The sequence below is a fragment of the Moschus berezovskii genome, chromosome 20, assembly GCF_049115385.1.
Source record: "Moschus berezovskii isolate FMDL1 chromosome 20, NW_MosBer_1.0, whole genome shotgun sequence".
In the NCBI taxonomy this organism is placed as follows: Eukaryota; Metazoa; Chordata; class Mammalia; order Artiodactyla; family Moschidae; genus Moschus; species Moschus berezovskii.
Window position 1 is genome coordinate 31,261,207 of NC_142479.1, and position 21,554 is coordinate 31,282,760.

At 47.8% G+C, this 21,554-nt stretch overlaps 1 protein-coding gene across 3 annotated transcripts in view; it reads left to right on the plus strand.

Moving 5' to 3' along the window:
* Positions 1 to 7,384, plus strand: part of KSR1 (kinase suppressor of ras 1) — a 162,458-nt gene extending 155,074 nt beyond the window's left edge. For 2 of the 3 annotated variants that reach the window (XM_055401595.2, XM_088828701.1), the window contains one exon: positions 4,201 to 7,384. In XM_055401595.2, the coding sequence (XP_055257570.1) occupies positions 4,201 to 4,279 (79 nt within the window). In that variant the 3' untranslated portion in view covers positions 4,280 to 7,384. Of the gene's footprint in view, positions 1 to 2,226; positions 2,308 to 4,200 lie in introns of all 3 variants that reach the window. The other variant, XM_088828702.1, reaches the window with a different exon arrangement.
* The last annotated feature ends 14,170 nt before the right edge of the window (positions 7,385 to 21,554 follow it).

The window sequence follows — 21,554 nt, forward strand, 5'->3', positions numbered from 1 at the left end:
ATCTGCTCTGCCTCTGTGAGAATCTGGGGAAGTCCCTCCTTGTTCTGGCCTCAGCTCCACAGCTGGACAGAGTGGAGGGGTGGGCAGACATGGCCTGAATATGGGAAACAGTTCAGCTTTTCAGGCCAAGAGGGAAACTTGAGTGACAGCTCGTTAGTGGGTCTGTGGTACACCCAGCAGTGTGCAAAGCAGTGACACAACTGCATACAATCTGTGTCATAGCAACTCAGTTCTGCTGTTTGGTGTGGGGGCAGTCACAGAACTATAAGCTCACGGGCTGACTGGTTCTAGTAAAACATTACGTATGAATGCTGAAACTTGAATTTCCTATTATTTTAGGCCATGAAATAGTCTTCTTTTGATTCCCCCCAACAATTCAGAAACATGGAAAAAAGAAAACAAACATTCTTGGTTTGTGGATTGTACAGAAACAAGTGGCAGGTCACATGTGGCTGGACTCTTGGGCAAGATTCATGACTTTGAACTTTCTTTTAAGGTGAAAGGCGCTTTCTAGAAGTGAAATATGCCACAGCCCCAGAACATGAAGATAGAACAGATACAGTGGGGCTTCTCTCTCTCTCTCTTTTTAAAATATTTATTTGGCTGCAGTGGCATCACCGACTCAATGGACATGAGTTTGAGCAAACTCTGGGAGATAGTGAAGGACAGGGAAGCCTGGCGTGTCATAAAGTGTCAGACACAACTATGCTGCTGAACAGCAGTGGGTCTGAGCTGTGCCATGTGAGATCCAGTTCCCTGACCAGGGATCGAACCCAGACCCCATTCCCTGGGAGCGGGGTGTCTTAGCCACTGGACCACCAGGAAGTCCCAAGTGGTGCCTCTCTTGATGGGAGTTGGAGGGAGGGCAAGAGCATAGCCCCGGAAAAGCTGCACCCAGATCTCACACCTGCCCACGTGAGTGGTAGTGTCAGTACCTCCTCCTTCCAGAATGAATGAGATATGGTCTCTGTCATACATTTTTTTTGTTTGTTTTGTATTTTTTACGACTCTAAAATGATCACTTTTTGTGGCCTCATTTGACAGACACTTAGTTTGCCAGGTTCTTTTTGAAAATAAACCAAACCAAGCTTTGAGTTGAAGGGGAGGAGAGGCCCAGGCTGGGTCAGCCCAGCAGTGCCTATGAGGAGAACTTGTTGAAGAAATGTGGCAACTGAAGCCCATTGTAGGGACGGTCTGAGGAATGACGATATGTGGTGAGGAAATACTGTACCTTATAATGAAGATTTGATTCAGTATTTTGCGCTTAATATATATAGTCCAATATAAATAGCGGGTGACAGGATGTTGCTGTCAGAGGTGTGGGTTTTTCCCAGAGATTGCTGGCAGCTGTACCACCCCTGAGGTCACATGCCAGGGCCGGGCCTCCACCAGCACAGAGCTGATGGTCTAATTAGGATAAAGACAAGAAGACGTGCGCTGTAAGCCCTCCAAGCAGGATGCTGTCTTGTCACGTCTGTATTCTCAGCTCCTAGCACAGTCCCGGGGGTGTAGTAATCACTCAATAAATATTTGGTGGATAAGGGGATGAAGGAAGGAATGATGACAACATGCTGAGTGCCAGGCAAAAACCCAGCCTCTGTGGGCATGCTGCCCTCACCCCGGGGAGCTTAAGGAAGGGTCTCCAGAAGAGAGGTCATGGGAGCTGGGTTTGGGTGGGAGCCTGGGGCTCTCGTGGTCTCCTAAGTTCAAGTATCTGGCCTGTCAGATGTTGGGTGGCTCGTTTAGCAAACCAGGCCTTGATTTTCTCCTCCCCAAAAGCAAAGGCTGCACTGAGCAGGTGATGACATTCAGGAGATGATTCCAGATTCCTGAAAAGCCATGGAACCCCACCTTCTCTTTCCACACGTGGGACACAGAGTCACAAATAGGGATGTTTCCTGCCCAAAGTGATCAGTTTTAGCCCCTGCAGGGAAAGAATGCCAGCGTACCTCAACAAATCTGTATCAAAGCTTTCTGTTCATCATTTTTACTTCCACACACTCAAGCCTCTAATTCTCATTTTCTCTTTTCTTTCCCATCGATCTTGTTGCTTATTTTTATTTTTGGGGGTGGTGGATATGCTGGCCTGTCCTGTCATCTCCCCCCTCTCCTGCCATCCTGGTTGCTGTGGGCCCTCCTCCACCCACCCACGCTGGGTGTCCATCTCCATCACCTGCTGGACTGCGCTCCTCCCACACCTGGCAAAATGGTTGCGGGCGCTCGCAGGCGCTGGCGGAGCCGCTACTACGGGAAAGGACGTTCCGGTCACCCTGACTTTAGGAACAACTGGCCAGTCCTGGAGGAATAGTGTGTCTTCTGCCGTTTCCCTGATCCTCTGCCTGTTTGCATTTAACCATTTGCACATCCTGTTTCCTACTATCTCTGCATCCAGCTTCCCCTTCTTGGCGTGTGGTATTCCCATAAACAACAGTGATGCTCTGGCGGCTCACACGGCCACTGCCGAGGGCCCTGCAGTCTGTTTCTCTCCCCGGGCTGAGAGCCGACTCACAACGTGTGGCAGAGCCTCTGTCCACAAGCCGTGGCAGAGGATGGCTTGTTCGGGTGTGGGCGAGAACTCAGATTGCTGGCCTGGGTCCCAGAAGTCACTCTGGATGGATCTTAAAGAAAAGAATAGAGGGAGCAGACAGGAGCCGTGGGCCTGCTGGTCAACCTCTGTTCAGCACCCTGTGGCCATGTCCCGGAGAGTGTGGGGGAGGCTCTCTATGCCAGACTCCCTTCCAAGCCTGCTCTACTGCCAAGCCTAGACTGGAGTGGGGATGGCCTTTCCTCTGTCCACAGGGAAAGAGGGGCCCCTGCCCTGTGCCCTGGCCAGGCCTCAGCCACGCCCCCTGCCCCCTCCCCGCTGTCTCAGGCTCTGACTCTGCTCTCTCCCCTCTTGTCTCTCCTCCTGTAGGTTGTAGGCCTGGCTGCCTTGCATGTTCGGGGCTTTCTTCCTCCTAATCCACGCTCGGCACTGCGACTTCTACTCCAGCTCAAACAGCGCTGCGGGCACTAACCCAGGGAATGCGATCCTGCCGCCCCAGCTTCTCTGCTGAGACTTCTTTCTGCTTTGTTTGTTAAAACTGGCCCTCGCCCCGGCCTGTGGCCCTGTGTGTGCCTGAGTAACAGCTTTCCACGGAGGGTCTCCCTAACAGCACCCTCCCAACCCGGAACCGCCTCCCTGGACGCGACTTCATCTCTCTGTAGCACTTATGTGGGGCGGTCCCATCCCCCTACTAACAGCTCAATGAGAGAGATCCCCCCTCTCCCGCACCCCGCAACATACCGGCCCTTCGCAGGGTGTGTCCCCGGGACAGGGGGCGGTTTGCTTGGCTCTTAACCCACGGGGATCTTGTCCAACAAGGAGTGGAATGATTTCAGAGCTGCCTGCGGTCCCCTCTGGCGGGCTGCTGGTGTAACATCACAAGTTCTATTGCCGTGAAAGACACCAGCCGGAAGGGGTGTGTCCTCGGCCGCACAGACACCTGGGAAAGTCGTCCCGAAGCAAGCGGGTGGGGCCTGTCTCCAAACAACTGTGAAACAGCTTCCGGTCCATCCCCCAGGCCCCACAGCATCACTCCCCTTCCACCTGCCCTGTGTAAACAGAAAGTACCAGACCCCAAGCCAGCATTTGGCAAGAGTGTGGCTAACAGGTCACACACAGGTCCTCCATGGCTTACCAAACGTAGGTTCCTGACCCACCAAGACCTGAATCTGGGTGTCTGGAGGCAGAAGCTGAGAACCTGTATTTCAACCCGCTTCCCAGATGGCTCTGATGCACCCCCATGTTTGAGGACCATTTCTAGAAGGAGCAAGCAGATATCACTCTCAAGGCTGGGGCTGAGTTTCTTTTCCCTCCCAGTTCCACTCGGAGCAAGAGCTTTGAGAATGAGCTGCCAATGAGAATGAGCCCACAGCAGTTAACTAGGCACGCGGGGTGCTGGGGCTTTCGAGACAAACAAGCCACCGCCCTCCAAGAGGGAGCTGAGGCTTAGCACCTCTACCCCCCACCCCCACCCCCGGCCAGGTGTGACCAGGAGCAGCTCTGCCAAGGCCACTGGCCTTATCATCACTCCCACTTCTTGGTGCGGCCGAGTCCTCTAAGGAGCTTCTGGAACTGGCCTGCTCATTAGCTAATGTTGCCCAAATTCTGATCAAAACCTGCAGGGCTATAACTCTTGTTTTTGTTCCTCTTTTCAGCATTAACAGCAGCAAAGTTGTACCCCGGTTTGAAAGGTTTGGCTTGGGCATCCTGGACTCCAGTAATCCGAAGATGTAGCCTGCTGTACAGTTTTTCTGACGATGTATTTCTTTCTTAAATGTGTCTCTAAAACATCCGAACCACCACCACGACAAAAAAAAAAAAAATGCTCTTCAAAATGCCAGCCACCCTCCTAAGTGCCGCAAACGAGGAGCACGAGGCCTTGGTTTAGACCATTCATCTTCAAAAACACTTGGGTCCTGGAGATGGAACTGCGTCTGCTGTTTCTTAAAATGACATCACCAACAACCAGACCTGTCCTGACAGGCAGCAAATGTTTACATGTATGTCCATGCGGAATTGGACTCGAGGTTGTACAATAGGTAATAATAAAACGGCTGTGCAGAGGTTGCTGGCACTGTGGGCCAGGATGGCAGAAGTGGCCCTCCCCTCTGGAGGTGCCCACACTGGGCCAGAGGAAGAAAAGCATCGTGATTGTGGCTGGTCTCCTGGCAGGATGGGCAGGGGTTGGCGGGTGGCAACCACAGGGTTTGACCAGGCTTCTGCTTTGGCCCTGAATCCCATCACCCCTCATCCTATCAGAGAGGTGCCGTCTCTTCCTCCTCTTGCAGGTGAGACCCTGACTGGGAGCTGAGCTGGGTTGACAGGGTCAGGAGTTTGCAGAGAGCTTGAGTTCAGCTTTGACCCCTGTAATCCAGTCCATATCTGCTGGAAAAGCAGAGACAGATCAAATCCAGATAACATCTGGACTGATCCAGTGGTTCCCAGCCAGGGTCTCCACTGCCTATGGAGGTGTTTCTTTCATGAAGCTCCGAGCGGGGCACCTGGGAGATGGGGGTGAAAGGCTTTAGCTGTTTAGATACATCCCTGTCCTTAACTAACATTTGACCCCAGCGCTAAGGCCCAGCCCAGCAACCGTGTACACCGTGAAAGCTTGATCCGTGAAAATAAGGAAGGTAGAAGGTGGGGGAAGAGGCAGGCAGTGTCTCGGAGCCCACTCTCCCAGTCACAGGGCGCCCTAGCCCTTTAGAAGCCCATCATCGATCTTGCCAAAGTTCTGTAACTGCCTACCCGTGAGTCCTGTTGAAACACCTTAGCCTGCTCCTGACTCCTCCGCTGCCCATGTTCAGAGCTCTTAGATAAGGTGGGAGGTGTGTGCCCCGCCTTTCATTTAGACCCAGCTAGCAAGCCCCTCACCTTCAGAATCTCTCCAAGCACCAAGGCTTGTGTCCGTTGGAACCAGGTTTGGGAAAGTCCAGGATATGAGAGGGTCCTGCCTGTCCTCATTAGAAGCAGACTCCTAAAGAGGAAAGTTCCAAATGGCAGAGAAGCCCTTGAGTGAAGGTTAGGGCGTATCAGGCTCCAAAGCCAAAAATGACCCAGGGTGATGAAAGTGGAGAGGAGATGCTCTTCAGACCCAGAACCTATGTCCACATTTGGAGCCAAGACAAGAAGGCACGTGGCCCTCCTACTGGGTTTATGTACACCTGTCTAACCAGGCTCCGAACCTGGAGTCTGGCCAAATTGTCACGTGAAATGGGCCGCTTGGCCTGGAGACTGTGGGCCACCTTCCTGGCTCTGGGCTGAGCATCCCTTGGCGGCCCTGCTGGGAGGGCACAGCTGAACAGCTGTGCTGGGTACCCGGGCCTCCCGGCCAACAGCACCTCAACCCTGCCTGATGGGTGTGTGGGGAGGAAGATGGAGAAGCTGTAAACCAGCTAGACTTGGCTCAGGGGGTCTTTTGTCCTCTGTGGGACGCTTGGCCTCTCCCCATCATCCCTTTGACCTCCAGGTCAGCCTCTCCCCTGATCTCTGCACTCCACGTGGTATGTGACTCCGCCTCCTCTGGTCATCAGGCTCCTCCCACCACATCGGCTCCTTCCCAGAGGTCACAGTTCATGCCTCTCACGTTTCCCCTCTGAACCCTTGGACGAGCAGCTGACCTGAGGGGTGGGACAGCAGCTGAGTAAATGGGACTCACCCTATGGCCCACAGTCAGTCTGGGTTTTTTTTCCCTTGAAGGGTGTCACACTCTTGGGTCAGTTCAGGAAGTTTTCTTTGAGTGCCTACTGTGTGCAAGTGCTGGGGGCCCAGGAGGGGAGCAGTCACAGTGCCCGCGTTCAGGAAACTGATGATTTGCCAGGAACCAGAAGGGTGGGACTGGGGGCCACCACCTTCCTCTCCTAGGCCCTGGGATGCAGTCTGAGCCTCTGACCTGCCTGTCATTGAAGAGAAGCAACTGAGGAGCTCCCCAGGTGGCCCCCATCACCCTGTCTCTATTTAAGTGACTGTGAATTGAGGTTAGGAAGACACGCCTGCCCTTCCATGTGCTCCCCCTGTTTGCCTTGGAAACACATGAAGGACGGCAGATACTGTGAATTCAGCCCTCACAGCCAACTGTGAAAGGGATGGAGAAGCTGGGAGGCCTCCTGGACAAGATCTCAGGGGCTGCAGAGGTCCCCTGGGGTCTGAGAATGGAGCCCAAGTTTCAACCTTCAGCCCACCCCCCACCCCCCACCCTCCACTTCCCAGCCTCACCTCCAAACCCCTGAGATCTGTTCCTGATGCCTTTAAACACCAGAGCCACAACCCTTGGTCCCCATCCAACCCAAGGTCTTGAATCCTGAGTTCCCCACCAGTTGTGAGTGGCGCGTAGCCAAGATGACGTCTCCATACCAACCACCAAATCACAGATGCGTACAGGGCCTGGAATCCCTCTGTCCTCTCACAGCATTTCTTCCTGCGATCACTGAGGGGCATGGTGTGCCCTGTAAGCCCCTGGTCGGGGGGGGGGGTTGTCTGTGTTGCTTTGGGGGCCAGGTGGAGATAGAAATGTGAAGCCAGTTAGGGAGCTTGTGCGACGCTGCAGTGTCAACCAGGATTTCATCTATGTGTGCAAGCCCAGCATCTTCAGTGGCCACGAGGCACACACTTGCTTTTTTGAATGTGATGTAAAATTTGTATATTAAAAGTTTTTATATTTTCTATCAACTGCATTTGTCTTCCAGAAATGCTATTAATTTAAATTAAAATGGTTAGTATTAACGGACGTGCACTATCAGTTTTTGTGGGTTTTTTCTTTTTTTTTTTGCCATTGGCAAGAACACTGTGCCAGGCCCAGCCTGGGTGTCTAGAGTCTGTGAATAAAATTGTACAAAGGTTTCTGGGCCTTGTGTCTGCTTGGGTCCATTCCAGATGAGTGGGGCAGAGGTGGGGAGCTCTCGGATGGGTGGTGTAGGAGAGCAGGAAGGAAGGGGGCAGGGTGTTTGGCCCCCATCTGGGAGCTCCCTCCAGGGAAAGAAATTTTTCCTGGACCTTGGAGGCAGATATTTCTAAACAGATGAAGGAGTAGAGATAAGAGCATCAAAGCCCATGATGTACAGAAGAAGGTTATCCTACCTCCAGCAGTGACGGCCTGGTAACATACTCAGACCCGTCACCATCTCCTCTGCTGGAGGGCTCTTGGACTTATGAAAGCCTTGAGGGGAGGGAGTCTAAATAAGATTCATTTGAATATTATTTTTATGAGCCTCTCCTTGCCAGTTATAAAGAGAGAAATGTGAGACTTCCCTGGTGGTTCAGTGGTTAGAATTACACCTTCCAATGTAAGGGGTGTGGGTTCAACCCCTGGTCAGGGAGCTAAGATTCCATGTGCTTCGAAGCCAAAAAACCAAGACGTAAAACAGACAATATTGTAAAGACTTTACTATTCATTGGTTAGCTCTATAAATTTTCTGGTGGCACCTTTAGGATTTTCTATGTATAGAATCATATATACAAAGGGATATTACTCAGCCATAAAAAGGAACACATTTGAGTCAGTTCTAAAGAGGTGGATGAACCTAGCGCCTCTTATACAGAGTGAAGTAAGTCAGAAAGAGAAAAATAATTATTGTATACTAATGCATATATATGAAATCTAGAAAGATGGTACCAATGAACCTATTTTCAGGGCAGCAGTGCAGATGCAGATGTAGAGAACGGACTTGTGGACACAGTGCAGGAAGGAGAGGGTGGGACAAATTGAAAGAGTAGCAAGGAAACATACCTTAACCATATGTAAAACAGCCAGTGGGAATTTGCTGCATGATGCAGGGAGTTCAAGCCCAGTGCTCTGTGACAACCTGGGGAGGTGGGAGGGAGGTTCCAGAGGGAGGGAACATATGTATGTGAGCGTTCTCAGCTGTGTCCTGCTGTTTGAAAGCCTATGGACTGTAGCCTGCCAGGCTCCTCTGTCCATGGGATTTTCCAGGCAGACATATGTATACCTGTGGCTGATTCTTGTTGATGTATGGCAGAAACCAACACAATATTGTAAAGCAATTATCCTCCAATTAAAAATAAATTTTAAAAAAGACTAAAAACGGTCCACATTAAAAAAAGTCTTTTAAAAAATTCTTTTTTAGAATAAAAAGAGGTAAGCAGGAGGTTGGGGTAAGCAAAACAGATGGGGGCCAAGGGGAAGCAACATCCTCTGAGCCAAGGAAGTGGTTTCTGCATATCATCTTACCTTAATCTAGTCCTCACAGCAGCACCCCCGGGGTAGGAACTGTTGTGATGTTTCAGCTGAGGCTCAGAGAAGTTAAGATATCTACCCAAGATAACACAGCTGGTCAGTGGCTAGTCCAGGACTTGGGCCACAGCTTGACTCCAGAACCTCCCTCTCTTCAGAAACTGGGGAATTTATTGGCCAGACATTTATCGAGCACCTCTGTGTTCAAAAGATGGTGCAAAGTGCTGCTGCTGCTGCTGCGTCACTTCAGTCGTGTCCGACTCTGTGTGACCCCTTAGACGGAAGCCCACCAGGCTCCCCCGTCCCTGGGATTCTCCAGGCAAGAACACTGGAGTGGGTTGCCATTTCCTTCTCCAATGTGTGAAAGTGAAAAGTGAAAGTGAAGTCGCTCAGTCATGTCCGACCCCCAGCGACCCCACGGACTGCAGCCTACCAGGCTTCTCCGTCCATGGGGTTTTCTAGGCAATAGTACTGGGGCATAGGAAAGAGGTAGCACCCTTGGCTTTAGCCGGTGGCTGACCCAAGGAAGGAGTCCCTCAGTCTGTCTAGCAGGCTTCATGGAGGAGGTGGCCTTGGAACTGACTTGAAGGATGAATAATATGCCTGTTGCATGTAAGTAGGAGGGCTTCCCAGGTGGTTCAGTGGTAAAGAATCCACCTGCCAGTGCAGGAGATGTGAGTTCGATCCTGGGTCAGGAAGATACCTTGGAGAAGGAGATGGCAACCCACTCCAGTATTCTTGCCCGGAGAATTTCATGGACAGAGGAGCCTGGTGGGCTACAGTCTGTGGGATCACAAAGAGTCAGACATAGCTTATCGACTAAACAACAACATGGAAATAAGAGGAGACTGTTTTACTTTGAGCAAAGGTTTAGAGGTCTGGGAATACAGAGTGTGCTTGGGATATCAGAAGTCATTCAGCATTTCATTGTGAAATGGAACCCAAGGAGTAGAGGGAACCTGGAGAGGATTCTGTAGGTGTCAAGCTAGGAGTTTAGACTTTAACATGACACCCCTGGGGAGCCATTGATTGAACCTGGGCCTCCTGCAGTGGAAACATAGAGCCCTAACCATTGGACCACCAGGGAAGTCCCTGAACTACTGTTTCTCAACTGCTTCTCCTTTGTTTCTGCATTCCTTCACTTCCCTAGTTAGGAACTGCTTGAGTCTGCTTTTGTAACTAAAGGAAGTCCTAGGAGACTAAAGTCTTTTTTTACAAACAAGAAATGAGGGGTCACTTTTTGTGATATAAATAAAATCAAGTGGTTGTTAAGAAAATTAAAACGAACAAGAACTTAATTTATAGTTTCCCCTAAAGTGATCATTTTTTTTATGATGGAAATAAAATCAAGTGGTTGTTTAGAAAATAAAAAAAAAAAAGAAATGGGGGACACAGAGGGGCTTTTGTGCCCGGGAGGGCCCCGCAGGGTCTTTCTCAGTTTCAGCAGAGGTGCAGCAGACTCAGGTCTCTGACACCTGCCATGAGAAGGTGCCCCCAGGTCGAGCCAGAATGCAGGCTTCCAAAGTTTTCACCTGCAACAAAGATGAAAAAGACTCCAGTTATCAATTTATCTTTTGAATTTTTCCATGGTTTCCCCCTGTAAGATTTAGAGTATCTCACAGGGAACCAGAGGCTTATCTGGGTAGGTGTGTCTGCCTCATTTCTCGATTGCCAGGTACGAGGGGAAACTCAGGCCGTGAAGGCAGTCTTCACCACCCAGGCAGGTGGAGAAGCAACTGACCATGAGGAACAAACATGCGGAAGTAGTGAAGTTGTGAACAGCTGTGAAGTTGGGGGTGAAGTGGGGCTCTGTGTGCACATGCCGGGATTATCTGCGTGGCAAAGGTTAATGAGTTTGGAAGCAAACCTTCAAGACATGTTGGCTGTAGACGTGAATGAGCCAGGGTGGGAACTAGGAAACGGAGTCATCAACACTGGGAATGCACGTTGAGCATCGATTCCGCTTTCACAGGACACATTCCTCCACTCGGATGAAGGATGATTTGAATGATTCTCAGAGAGGAAGAAACTGTATTGCTGAATCTAACCATTTTGTGAGACTTAAAATGTTTAGGGGTTACTGTGGACAGAGAAGGTGTTTGCAAAAGATTTATATGTTTTCCTTTAAGCTGCAGTGGAGGGTGGGCTTCCCTGCTGGTGCTAGTGGTAAAGAATCCACCTGCCACTGCAGGAGACACAAGAGATGAAAGCTCAATCCCTGGGTCAAGAAGATCTCATGGAGGATGAAATGGCACCCAAGCCCAGTGTTCTTACCTGGAAAACTCCATGGGCAGAGGAGCCTGGAGGGCTACAGTCCTTGGGGCCGCAAAGAGTCAGACATGAGTTAGTTGACTAAACCAACCGACTGGCCTTTGGACTTTTTTCCTTTCTCAATAGGTTATTTTTATCTTTTGAGGAAGCGCTAATCAGTGGCAATGGAAACCTCTTTACCCAGGGCCTGGGTGTAGTTGGGGGAAGTTGACGATTAACCAGGGCAAATTGAGGTCCTGGTGGGAGTTCCTCTGTCCTTCTGCTCATCGAAGCTTCCAGACTGACTTGAAAGCAGTAGCGGGAAGGAGCTTTTGGCAAACAAGGCTCTGTCTTCAGCCCACTGTTTCACATCTAAAATCTCCTAGCTACCTCTATGCCCTGAAACCCATCTTTAAATGTTGTTCTATTCAAGCAGGTGATATATGTAGGGCCTGATGATGGGGCTCCCAGGCACAAGGCCTTCCTGTATCTCCCATTTCTTTGATTATAGGAAACAGCCTTCATTTGGCCTCCATGACCTTCCCTGAGTTCCAACTATAAGAAATAAAAACTCAAAATGGCCCATTTTCAAGGACAACTAGCCTAGAGTGACAGCCTGCTGATGTAATAGCCCTTAGGATACTTGCACAGGAAAATCCAGACAAAGGGAGAGCAATAAATCCAAGTGACTTTTTCGGGAAGATTATTAACCCTGTAGTACTTAGCCAATAAGGAACCGGGGGAGGGACTTGCATGCTGAGAGTATAAAAATCCCATTGACTCTGGGTCTACAGCCTTCCCACCAGACACCCGATCTTGCAAGACTGTCATTAAAGCCTTACTTCTTGCTGCACTTTGTGTCTCCAAGTCTATTCCTTGGGTTGGGGCTGGTGGGCTTTATTTTCCACACAAGGGAAATTCAAGATTGAAAACTGCAGATTCAAGCAGTCGTTAATTAGGGAACGGAGAGGATTGAAGACCAAGGAGAAACAGTCAAGAGCAGCCTTGGGACAAGGTCCTGTTTCCCCATCAACAGATACATACCATAATACCTTTGAGCTGTTTTGTAGCTACTGAAACTCCTTCCAGGTGGGAGAAGTTAACAATTAATGATGGTATGCTGACCACAAGTATGTAGACCCCAGACCAGTTGGACCTGAAATCTACTCACCTCACCACCAACCCATCAGAAGAATGTCCATGGACTGAACACACCCTCTTTGAACTATTACCATAAAACCTTTTTTATACTAATAAAAAATAAAAGTTTTTTTATTCCTCACTATTTTCCCCAAGTTGGCACACATGGTTTTAAGGGTGTTTAGCCCACTGTGGCCCCCTTTACCAGGCAGAGAAATAAAGCTACTGTTTTCTACTTCACTCAAAACTCTGTCTCTGAGATTTGATCTGGCACCGGTGTACAGAGAAGCTGAGCTTTTGGCAACACAAGTGCATGTCCTCTGCAGGAGTAGATGGTTCCAGATTTGGGCACTGGAGAGAAGACTTCCCTGGAATATACTGGCGAGTGGGTGTGGTGCTGGTGGGTGCTTTGGCTGGTCTATGGAGAAGAATGGAGACACAGAACCACCAGCTGCCAAGATGAAGATGACAGCTGGTAAAAACAAAATTCCACTGAGTCAATCTGAAGATCTAATTGGCTTTATTGTTCAGTGATTCATGAATCAGGCAGTGTCTGATGTTGTAAATAGAAACTGAAAGGTTGTAAAAGAAAAAGAAGAAAGAAAGGGTTTTAGAGGTAGAAGGAGGGTGGGGAGTAGGAGATATTAACCAAAGCTAACAAAGGACTGTTTCACACCCAATCGTCTTCTTTTGGAAGCAGGGCAATTGTCAGTCTTGTAGATTGCTTCTTCCTCCCAAGGATGGAGAGGGCCCAGGAGACAGATTACCACCAGGGTGCAGACCAGAAAATTCCAGCCTGGATGATTAAGACTACGTTCCTAGGGGGAGTTCCCTGGTGGTCCAGGGGTCCCAGCTTCCACTGCAAGGGCCATAGTTCCAGTCCTTGGTTTTGGAATTAAGATTCCCCCATGCACAAGAGAAGACTACACATGGACATCACCAGATGGCCAACACCGAAATTAGATTGATTATAGTCTTTGCAGCCAAAGATGGAGAAGCTCTATACAGTCAGCAAAAACAAGACCGGGAGCGGACTGTGGCTCAGATCATGAACTCCTTATTGCCAAATTCAGATTTAATTAAAGAAAGTGGGGAAAACCACTAGACCATTAAGCTATGACCTAAATCAAATCCCTTATGATTAAACAGTAGAAGTGAGAAATAGATTTATGGGACTAGATCTGATAGACATAGTGCCTGATGAACTATGGATGGAGGTTCATGACATTGTACAGGAGACAGGGATCAAGATCATCCCCAAGAAAAAGAATGCCAAAAAGTAAAATGGCTGTCTGAGGAGGCTTTACAGATAGCCGTGAAAAGAAGTGAAAAGCAAAGGAGAAAAGGAAAGCTATACCCATCTGAATGCAAAGTTCCAAAGAATAGCAAGGAGAGATAAGAAAGCCTTCCTCAGTGATCAATGCAAAGAAATAGAGGAAAACAACAGAATGGGAAAGACTAGAAATCCCTTCAAGAAAATTAGAGATACCAAGGGAACATTTCATGTAAAGATGGACTCAATAAAGGACAGAAATGGTATGGACCTGACAGAAGCAGAAGATATTAAGGAGAGGTGGCAAGAATATACAGAAGAACTGTACAAAAAAGATCTTCATGACCCAGTTAACCACAATGGTGTGATCACTCACCTAGAGCCAGAGAGCTTGGAATTTGAAGTCCAGTGGGCCTTAAGAAGCCTCACCACGAACAAAGCTAGTGGAGGTGATGGAATTCCAGTTGAGCTATTTCAAATCCTAAAAGATGATACTGTGAAAGTGCTCCACTCAATATGTCAGCAAATTTGGAAAACTCAGGATTGGCCACAGGACTGGAAAAGGTCAGGTTTCATTCCAATCCCAAAGAAAGGCAATGCCAAAGAATGCTCAAACTACCGCACAATTGCACTCATCTCACATGCTAGCAAAGTTATGCTCAAAATTCTCCAAGCCAGGCTTCAGCAATATGTGAACTGTGAACTTCCAGATGTTCAAGCTGGTTTTAGAAAAGGCAGAAGAACCAGACATCAAATTGCCAACATCTGCTGGATCATGAAAAAAGCAAGAGAATTCCAGAAAAACATCTATTTCTGCTTTATTGACTATGCCAAAGCCTTTGACTGTGTGGATCACAATAAACTAGAAAATTCTGAAAGAGATGGAAATACCAGACCACCTGACCTGCCTCTTGAGAAACCTGTATGCAGGTTAAGAAGCAACAGTTAGAACTGGACATGGAACAACAGACTGGTTCCAAATAGGAAAAGGAGTACTTCAAGGCTGTATATTGTCACCCTGATTATTTAACTTATAATATGCAGAGTACATCATGAGAAATGCTGGGCTGGATGAGGCACAAGCTGGAATCAGGATTGCTGGGAGAAATATCAATAACCTCAGATATGCAGATGACACCACCCTTATGGCAGAAAGGGAAGAAGAACTAAAGAGCATCTTGATGAAAGTGAAAGAGGAGAGTGAAAAAGTTGGCTTAAAGCTCAACAGTCAGAAAACTAAGATCATGGCATCTGATCCCATCACTTCATGGGAAATAGATGGGAAAACAGTGGCTGACTATTTTTTTGGGCTCCAATATCACTGCAGATGGTGATTGCAGCCATGAAATTAAAAGATGCTTACTCCTTGGAAGAAAAGTTATGACCAATCTAGACAGCAAATTAAAAAGCAGAGACATTACTTTGCCAACAAAGGTCCGTCTAGTCAAGGCTTTGGTTTTTCCAGTGGTCATGTATGGATGTGAGAGTTGGACTATAAAGAAAGCTGAGCACCAAAGAATTGATGCTTGTGAACTGTGGTGCTGGAGAAGACTCTTGAGAGTCCCTTGGACTGCAAGGAGATCCAACCAGTCCATCCTAAAGGAGATCAGTCCTGGGTGTTCATTGGAAGGACTGATGTTGAAGCTGAAACTCCAATACTTAGTCACCTGATGCAAAGAGCGGACTCATTTGAAAAGACCCTGATTCTGGGAAAGAATGAGGGCAGGAGGAGAAGGGGATGACAGAGGATGAGATGGTTGGATGGCATCACCGACTCTCTGAGCATGAGTTTGAGCAAGCTCCGGGAGGTGGTGATGGACAGGGAGGCCTGGCGTGCTGCAGTCCATGGGGTCTCAAAGAGTTGGATGGACTGAGCAACTGAACTGAACTGAATAGCCCTCCTCAAAGGATCCGGCTCCTCTGCCTGACTGTTAAACTAAAGTGCCTTTGTTCAGCTCATAGAGATAAACTGACCCTGCCCACCTGTGAACGGCTGCAAGGGAAAGAAGAGATTTACACACCTTTTCCAAAGGCTGGCCCTTCCCAGAGATTTTTGCAAGGCTAGAGTGACTGAACTGAACTGAGCTGAGTGGCCCTTTTCATTTACTTCCTCACTGCCTCTCCCTTTCCATTCTGCCGTTTGACTTTGGATCCTCACTGCTTTTCTCTCCGATTCTTAAAAGAACCTGGCATCCAGACCCCTACAAGATGGCCATTTCGAGACATTTTTCAACCATCTTCTCAGTCAGCTAGCTTCCTGAATAAAGTCCTGTTGTTACCAAGTCCGAGTTTGTTCTGTTTGCACTTGACAGACCAATGGATTGGAGATGAGGCATTGACTCAAGGAATACAACTTTGGAAAGCTGGCTGACTGAAGAAGATGGCCGATTAATGTCTCAGAATAACCACCTTATTGGGCTCTGGATGCTAGGTTCTTTTATAGATCAGGGGTGGGGGAGGTGAGGAAACAAAGTAAAAAGACCATTAATCTTACAAATATCTCCTAGAATGGCAAGCCTCAGGCAGGGAATGTGTTAATTTCTTCCTTGCTGCCTCTTCTACAAGTAGACAGGGTTCTGAACAAAGGCTCTTTAGTTTAATAGTCAGGCGGAGGGGTACAATTCTCCAAGGCAGGCTATAATATGACAAAAGCCATGTAAAACAAGTTAAAGAAACAGTTCCAACATGGAGTCAGAATTGGCTTTTCCCTGCAACGGTATTCCTTGCCTCAGCATCTTGTCTCTCAGATTCATTGGCCAGTTGTGCAGCAGGCACAGCAAGCTTGGACTTGGTAAGAAATTTGGCTTAGCCAGCCAGGAGCCTTGCTGTTCATGGTTAGCTGGCCCCAGTCAGGGAATGTTGGAGCAAGGCTCTAGCAGCTGCTGGGACAATTTGTCCTGAAGATCCTTCACTCAAGATTCCCTGAAGTGGCACCAGCTGCCCCGGCACTTAGCAGCTCAAACAAGGAAATGTTAGAGTCCGGAGTCGCCCTTCCCTCAAAGGAACAGAGGACACTCACAATAATGCAAGACACACAGCGAGGTTTATTTCCAGCTAGCTGGGGTCCAAGTGTCCGCCCGACGCAGCGGGTTTCAACAAGGACCCCAGCTAGCTGGAAATAAACCTCGCTGTGTGTCTTGCATTATCGTGAGTGTCCTCTGTTCCTTTGAGGGAAGGGCGACTCCGGACTCTAACAGAACCAACAGGGTTGACAGACTCAGTTTTGTCGGTAAGTCTGTGTGTCCTTTTGTGTTGTGACTCAATGTATTCCCCCCTCAATATGTGGAGAGAAGAATTGTTAGACTCTACCTGAGTCAGAACCAGTTTATTGGGGAACTAGTTCTTGTGGGGATAATCCTACCCTTGTTGACACTGGTTCATTTGTTTGTTCAGTTCAGTTCAGTTCCAGTTCAGTCGCTCAGTCGTGTCCGACTCTCCGCGACCCCATGAATCACAGCACGCCAGGCCTCCCTGTCCATCACCAACTCCCGGAGTACACTCAAACTCATGTCCATCGAGTCGGTGATGCCATCCAGCCATCTCATTCTCGGTCGTCCCCTTCTCCTCCCGCCCCCAACCTTTCCCAGCATCAGAGTCTTTTCCAGTGAGTCAACTCGTCGCATGAGGTGGCCAAAGTATTGCAGTTTCAGCTTTAGCATCGGTCCCTCCAATGAACTTCCAGGATTGATCTCCCTTAGAATGGACTGGTTGGATCTCCTTGCAGTATAAGGGACTCTCAAGAGTCTTCTCCAACACGACAGTTCAAAAGCATCGATTCTTCAGCGATCAGCCTTCTTCACAGTCCAACTCTCACATCCATACATGACCACGGGAAAAACCATTGCCTTGACTAGCCGGACCTTGGTTGGCAAAGTAATGTCTCTGCTTTTTAATATACTATCAAGGTTGGTCATAACTTTCCTTCCAAGGAGCAAGCGTCTTTTAATTTCATGGCTGCAATCAGCATCTGCAGTGATTTTGGAGCCCAAAAAAATAAAGTCTGACACTGTTTCCACTGTTTCCCCATCTATTTCCCAAGAAGTGATGGGACCAGATGCCATGATCTTCGTTTTCTGAATGTTGAGCCAACCTTTTCACTCTCCTCTTTCACTTTCATCAAGAGGCTTTTGAGTTCCTCTTCACTTTCTGCCATAAGGGTAGTGTCATCTGCATATCTGAGATTATTGATATTTCTCCCAGAAATCTTGATTCCAGCTTGTGCTTCTTCCAGCCCAGCGTTCCTCATGATGTACTCTGCATATAAGTTAAATAAGCAAGGTGACAATATACAACCTTGACGTACACATTTTCCTATTTGGAACCAGTCTGTTGTTCCATGTCCAGTTCTAACTGTTGCTTCCTGACCTGCATACAGGTTTCTCAAGAGGCAGGTCAGGTGGTCTGGGATTCCCATCTCTTTCAGAATGTTCCACAGTTTATTGTGATCCACACAGTCAAAGGCTTTGGCATAGTCAATGAAGCAGAAATAGATGTTTTTCTGAAACTCTCTTGCTTTCTCCATGATCCAGGGGATGTTGGCAATTTGATCTCTGGTGCCTCTGCCTTTTCTAAAACCTGCTTGAACATCTGGGAGTTCACGGTTTACATACTGCTGAAGCCTGGCTTGGAGAATTTTGAGCATGACTTTACTAGTGTGAGATGAGTGCAATTGTGCGGTAGTTTGAGCATTCTTTGGCATTGCCTTTCTTTGGGATTGGAATGAAGACTGACCTTTTCCAGTCCTGTGGCCACTGCTGAGTTTTCCAAATCTGCTGGCATATTGAGTGCAGCACTTTCACAGCATCATCTTTCAAGACTTGAAATAGCTCAACTGGAATTCCATCACCTCCACTAGCTTTGTTCGTAGTGATGCTTTCTAAGGCCCACTTGACTTCACATTCCAAGATGTCTGGCTCTAGGTCATTTGTTTGTAGGGTAAATTTATTTGCCTGAGTTGGGAACTGGTTCATCTGTGCTGTGTGTCGTTTTGTTTTACCAGTCGGACTAGATTTTGTAGGGTAAGTCACCCCAGTGTGCACTCTGGAAACATATTCCCCCTCAATTCAGACTTTTCTTTTACAAGACAAGCCAATTTGATTGGGGTAATCTTGAAGAAGGGGAATTGTGGTTGGACTGTTTCTGAGTTGGAATAAGTTAATGGGGGAACTCGTTCTTGTGGGGGTAGGAACAGCCTAGTAGGAACTAGCTCATTTTGAAGGAGGAAACAGAACAGGCTCTATCTTGAAAGCAGAACTCCATCTTGGGCCGGATTGTGGATTTTGAGCTATATGCCCAGTGTCTATGGAAAGGACATACCAACTGTAAAACCAGACCCCTGGAAGGAAGAGCCCCAAGGCTCTCTGTCACCTAAAAGAATACCCTAATTAATACCCTAATTATCTGTGTAACTGAATAGAATCATACATTCTATTATGCTTATTGGGGTTTGACCACAGGCCTATTGATAATTGTCCACTGTTAACTACCTAGGCTTAAGGCATATGATCACGGTTAACTTTGATTATATTTTTCTTTTTCCTTTGTTCAGACTAGTTTCAGGGAATCTTATACACTTAGGGTATATAAGGTTTTCACAAAAAACTGGTCGGGGTTCTTGGCTAAGAGGAGACTGCCTTGGGCCGCTGGTGTAATAAACTGCACTCCACTATCTGCATTGTCCTTCTGAGTAAGTTTGTTTCCTGGAACGCATGGCTACAACAATTTGTTTTGTAGGGTAAATTTATTTACCTGGTTTGGGAAACGGTTGATCTGTGCACCAACGATGGAATTTATGCCATCTTTGTTGGAATTTTCCTATGCCTTTGTGTTTTGGTGTTATCAGACTTATAAAAACGGGAAGTATTTCATCTGTCCTGAAGGAAAGCTCTTTGAGGTGTATATTAGATATGTTAAGATAAGGATAGCAATGGCTCCTTAATGGCTTACATTTATACAATCTTGAAGTTAGAAATATTTTGCAAAGGAGAGGGACACAGCAATAATAAATGAAGAGGCCCAGAGGCTCCTTTGAGCTTGAGGTGTCTGATTCTAATTCCCCTACAGGAGCCCCAGGTAACTTTGACAGTCGGAAACTTCAGCTCCAGTTTGGGGAGCTCCCCCTGTGAAGGAAAACTCTGGCCCTTTGGAGAAAGGTCACAGGTCCAATGGGACTAGGAAGTCACATTAATGGGACTAGGGAGTCACATTAATGTGACTTTCCAGTTTTGCCAGGAGGATTCATTTAGGCTGATTCTTTTTTTGGGGGTTAGGGGGATGGTTACGTGGCTTGAGGGATCTTAGTTCTCCTATCAGGGATTAAAGCCACACTCCCTGCAATCAAAGTCTGGAGTCTTAACCACTGGACTGTCAGGGAAGTCCCTAGACTGATTCTTTTTAAAGAAACAGGTCTGTTCCAGAAATAGAGCCTTGACCAGTGATATCTCTGAATGACCCTGGGGGAGGTGTGGTGGTGAATCCCGGCAGGACCTAGAGATCAGAGTCCACTCTGAGCCCAGCAAGCACTTATTCAACAAACATTTGCTTTTCTGTGAATCACCTTCCTCCTCTATGAAGTCCCAAACCATTACCCTCAACATTCTCTTCTGTCTTTAGTTGCAGGTAGTATTTAAGTTGAGGGCTTTGAACATGTTGATGGGTTAATTCTGCTGGGTGTCTCCCATATATATGTATTAATAAACTCTTCCTAGATTTATCTCCTGTTAATCTGTCTTATGTCAATTTAGTTCTTAAACTTGCCAGAAGAACATGGAAGGATACAGGACAGTTTCTTCATTCCCAGACATCCATTTTGTAATCTGTGTGACATTTGTCTCTGACTGTGCATGGAGACACTGTCAGTTCGGGAATACCTGGGGGCCCTCACATGGGCCTTTACTACTCGCGGGAGTCCCCACAGGCATTTCCTCAGCTGGTGCAAATCTTGCAGTTCTTACTACAATTCAAAGATGCAACTCAGCAACAACCAAGAGGGAGCTTTGATAAAACAAGTATTATTACTCTCACATCTTGAGGGCCATACAGGACAATGGCCAGTGTGGAGGGGGGAGCGAGCACAGAACTGAGCTTCTGCCTTTATTGGAGTCCAAGGGTGGGGTGGTTAAGCAAGAACCAGGGGCAGGAAGAGACATATGGGGTCACTCATATGGTTATCTAGGTTGCCCAATGTTTTCTAGAGAGGAGAACTTGATGGGTGAGGCAGGCGTGGGGACTTACCTAGAAGCCGGTATACAGCTGACAATGTGTTCATGGAAAATGCATGTTTGAAATAGAAGCTTTAGCAATCAGGAGCTTAATACCAGTCCCTTAGGATCAGGCATGTTCATTGTGTTTCCAACAGTGCCAAAGGCCTCCTTTCTCCAAGACCTCGACAATACTTGTCAGTTTTTTGAGAGTGTGAGGTGGCCAACACATTTAGAACAGATCTTATGGTCTACAGTGCAGAGAATGGATAGTCTCAGACAAGTGTCTGCAACTTTGAATAACAGAGCTCTGAGGGCTGCCTCTTACCTCCTTAAGACAAGAACCAGGCCCTGGGAAAGGATCTCAGTGACTGCACGGTGATGCCAGGCTGCTGAGGTCAACTGTGCCAGGCACTGGGTCTTGGAGATAGATGCCTCCCTACTGTCTCCCTTCATCTGAAAATACACTGACCCTCAAATCTGGCTGTTGCCTGTCTCTGTGGAGTGGGAGTAGGGCCGTGGACACTTCTTTTTGGGTTGGACTCACTGTGACTCAGTTGTGCTCATTTCACATGCCAGCAAGGGTATGCTCAAAATCCTTCAAGCTGGGCATTAGCAGTACGTGAACTGAGAACTTCCAGATGTACAAGCTGGAAGTTTAGAAAAGGCTGAGGAACCTGAGATCAAATTGCCAACATTTGTTGAATCATAGAGAAAGCAAGGAAATTCCAGAAAAAACACCTACCTCTGCTTCATTGACTACACTAAAGCCTTTGACTGTGTGGAACAAAACAAACTGGAAAATTCTTAAAGAGTACCAGATCACCTTGGGCTTCCCTGATAGCTCAGTTGGTAAAGAATCCGCCGGCAATGCAGGAGACCCTGTTTCGATTCCTGGGTCATGAAGATCCGCTGGAAAAGGAATAGGCTACCCAATGCAGTATTCTAGGGCTTCCC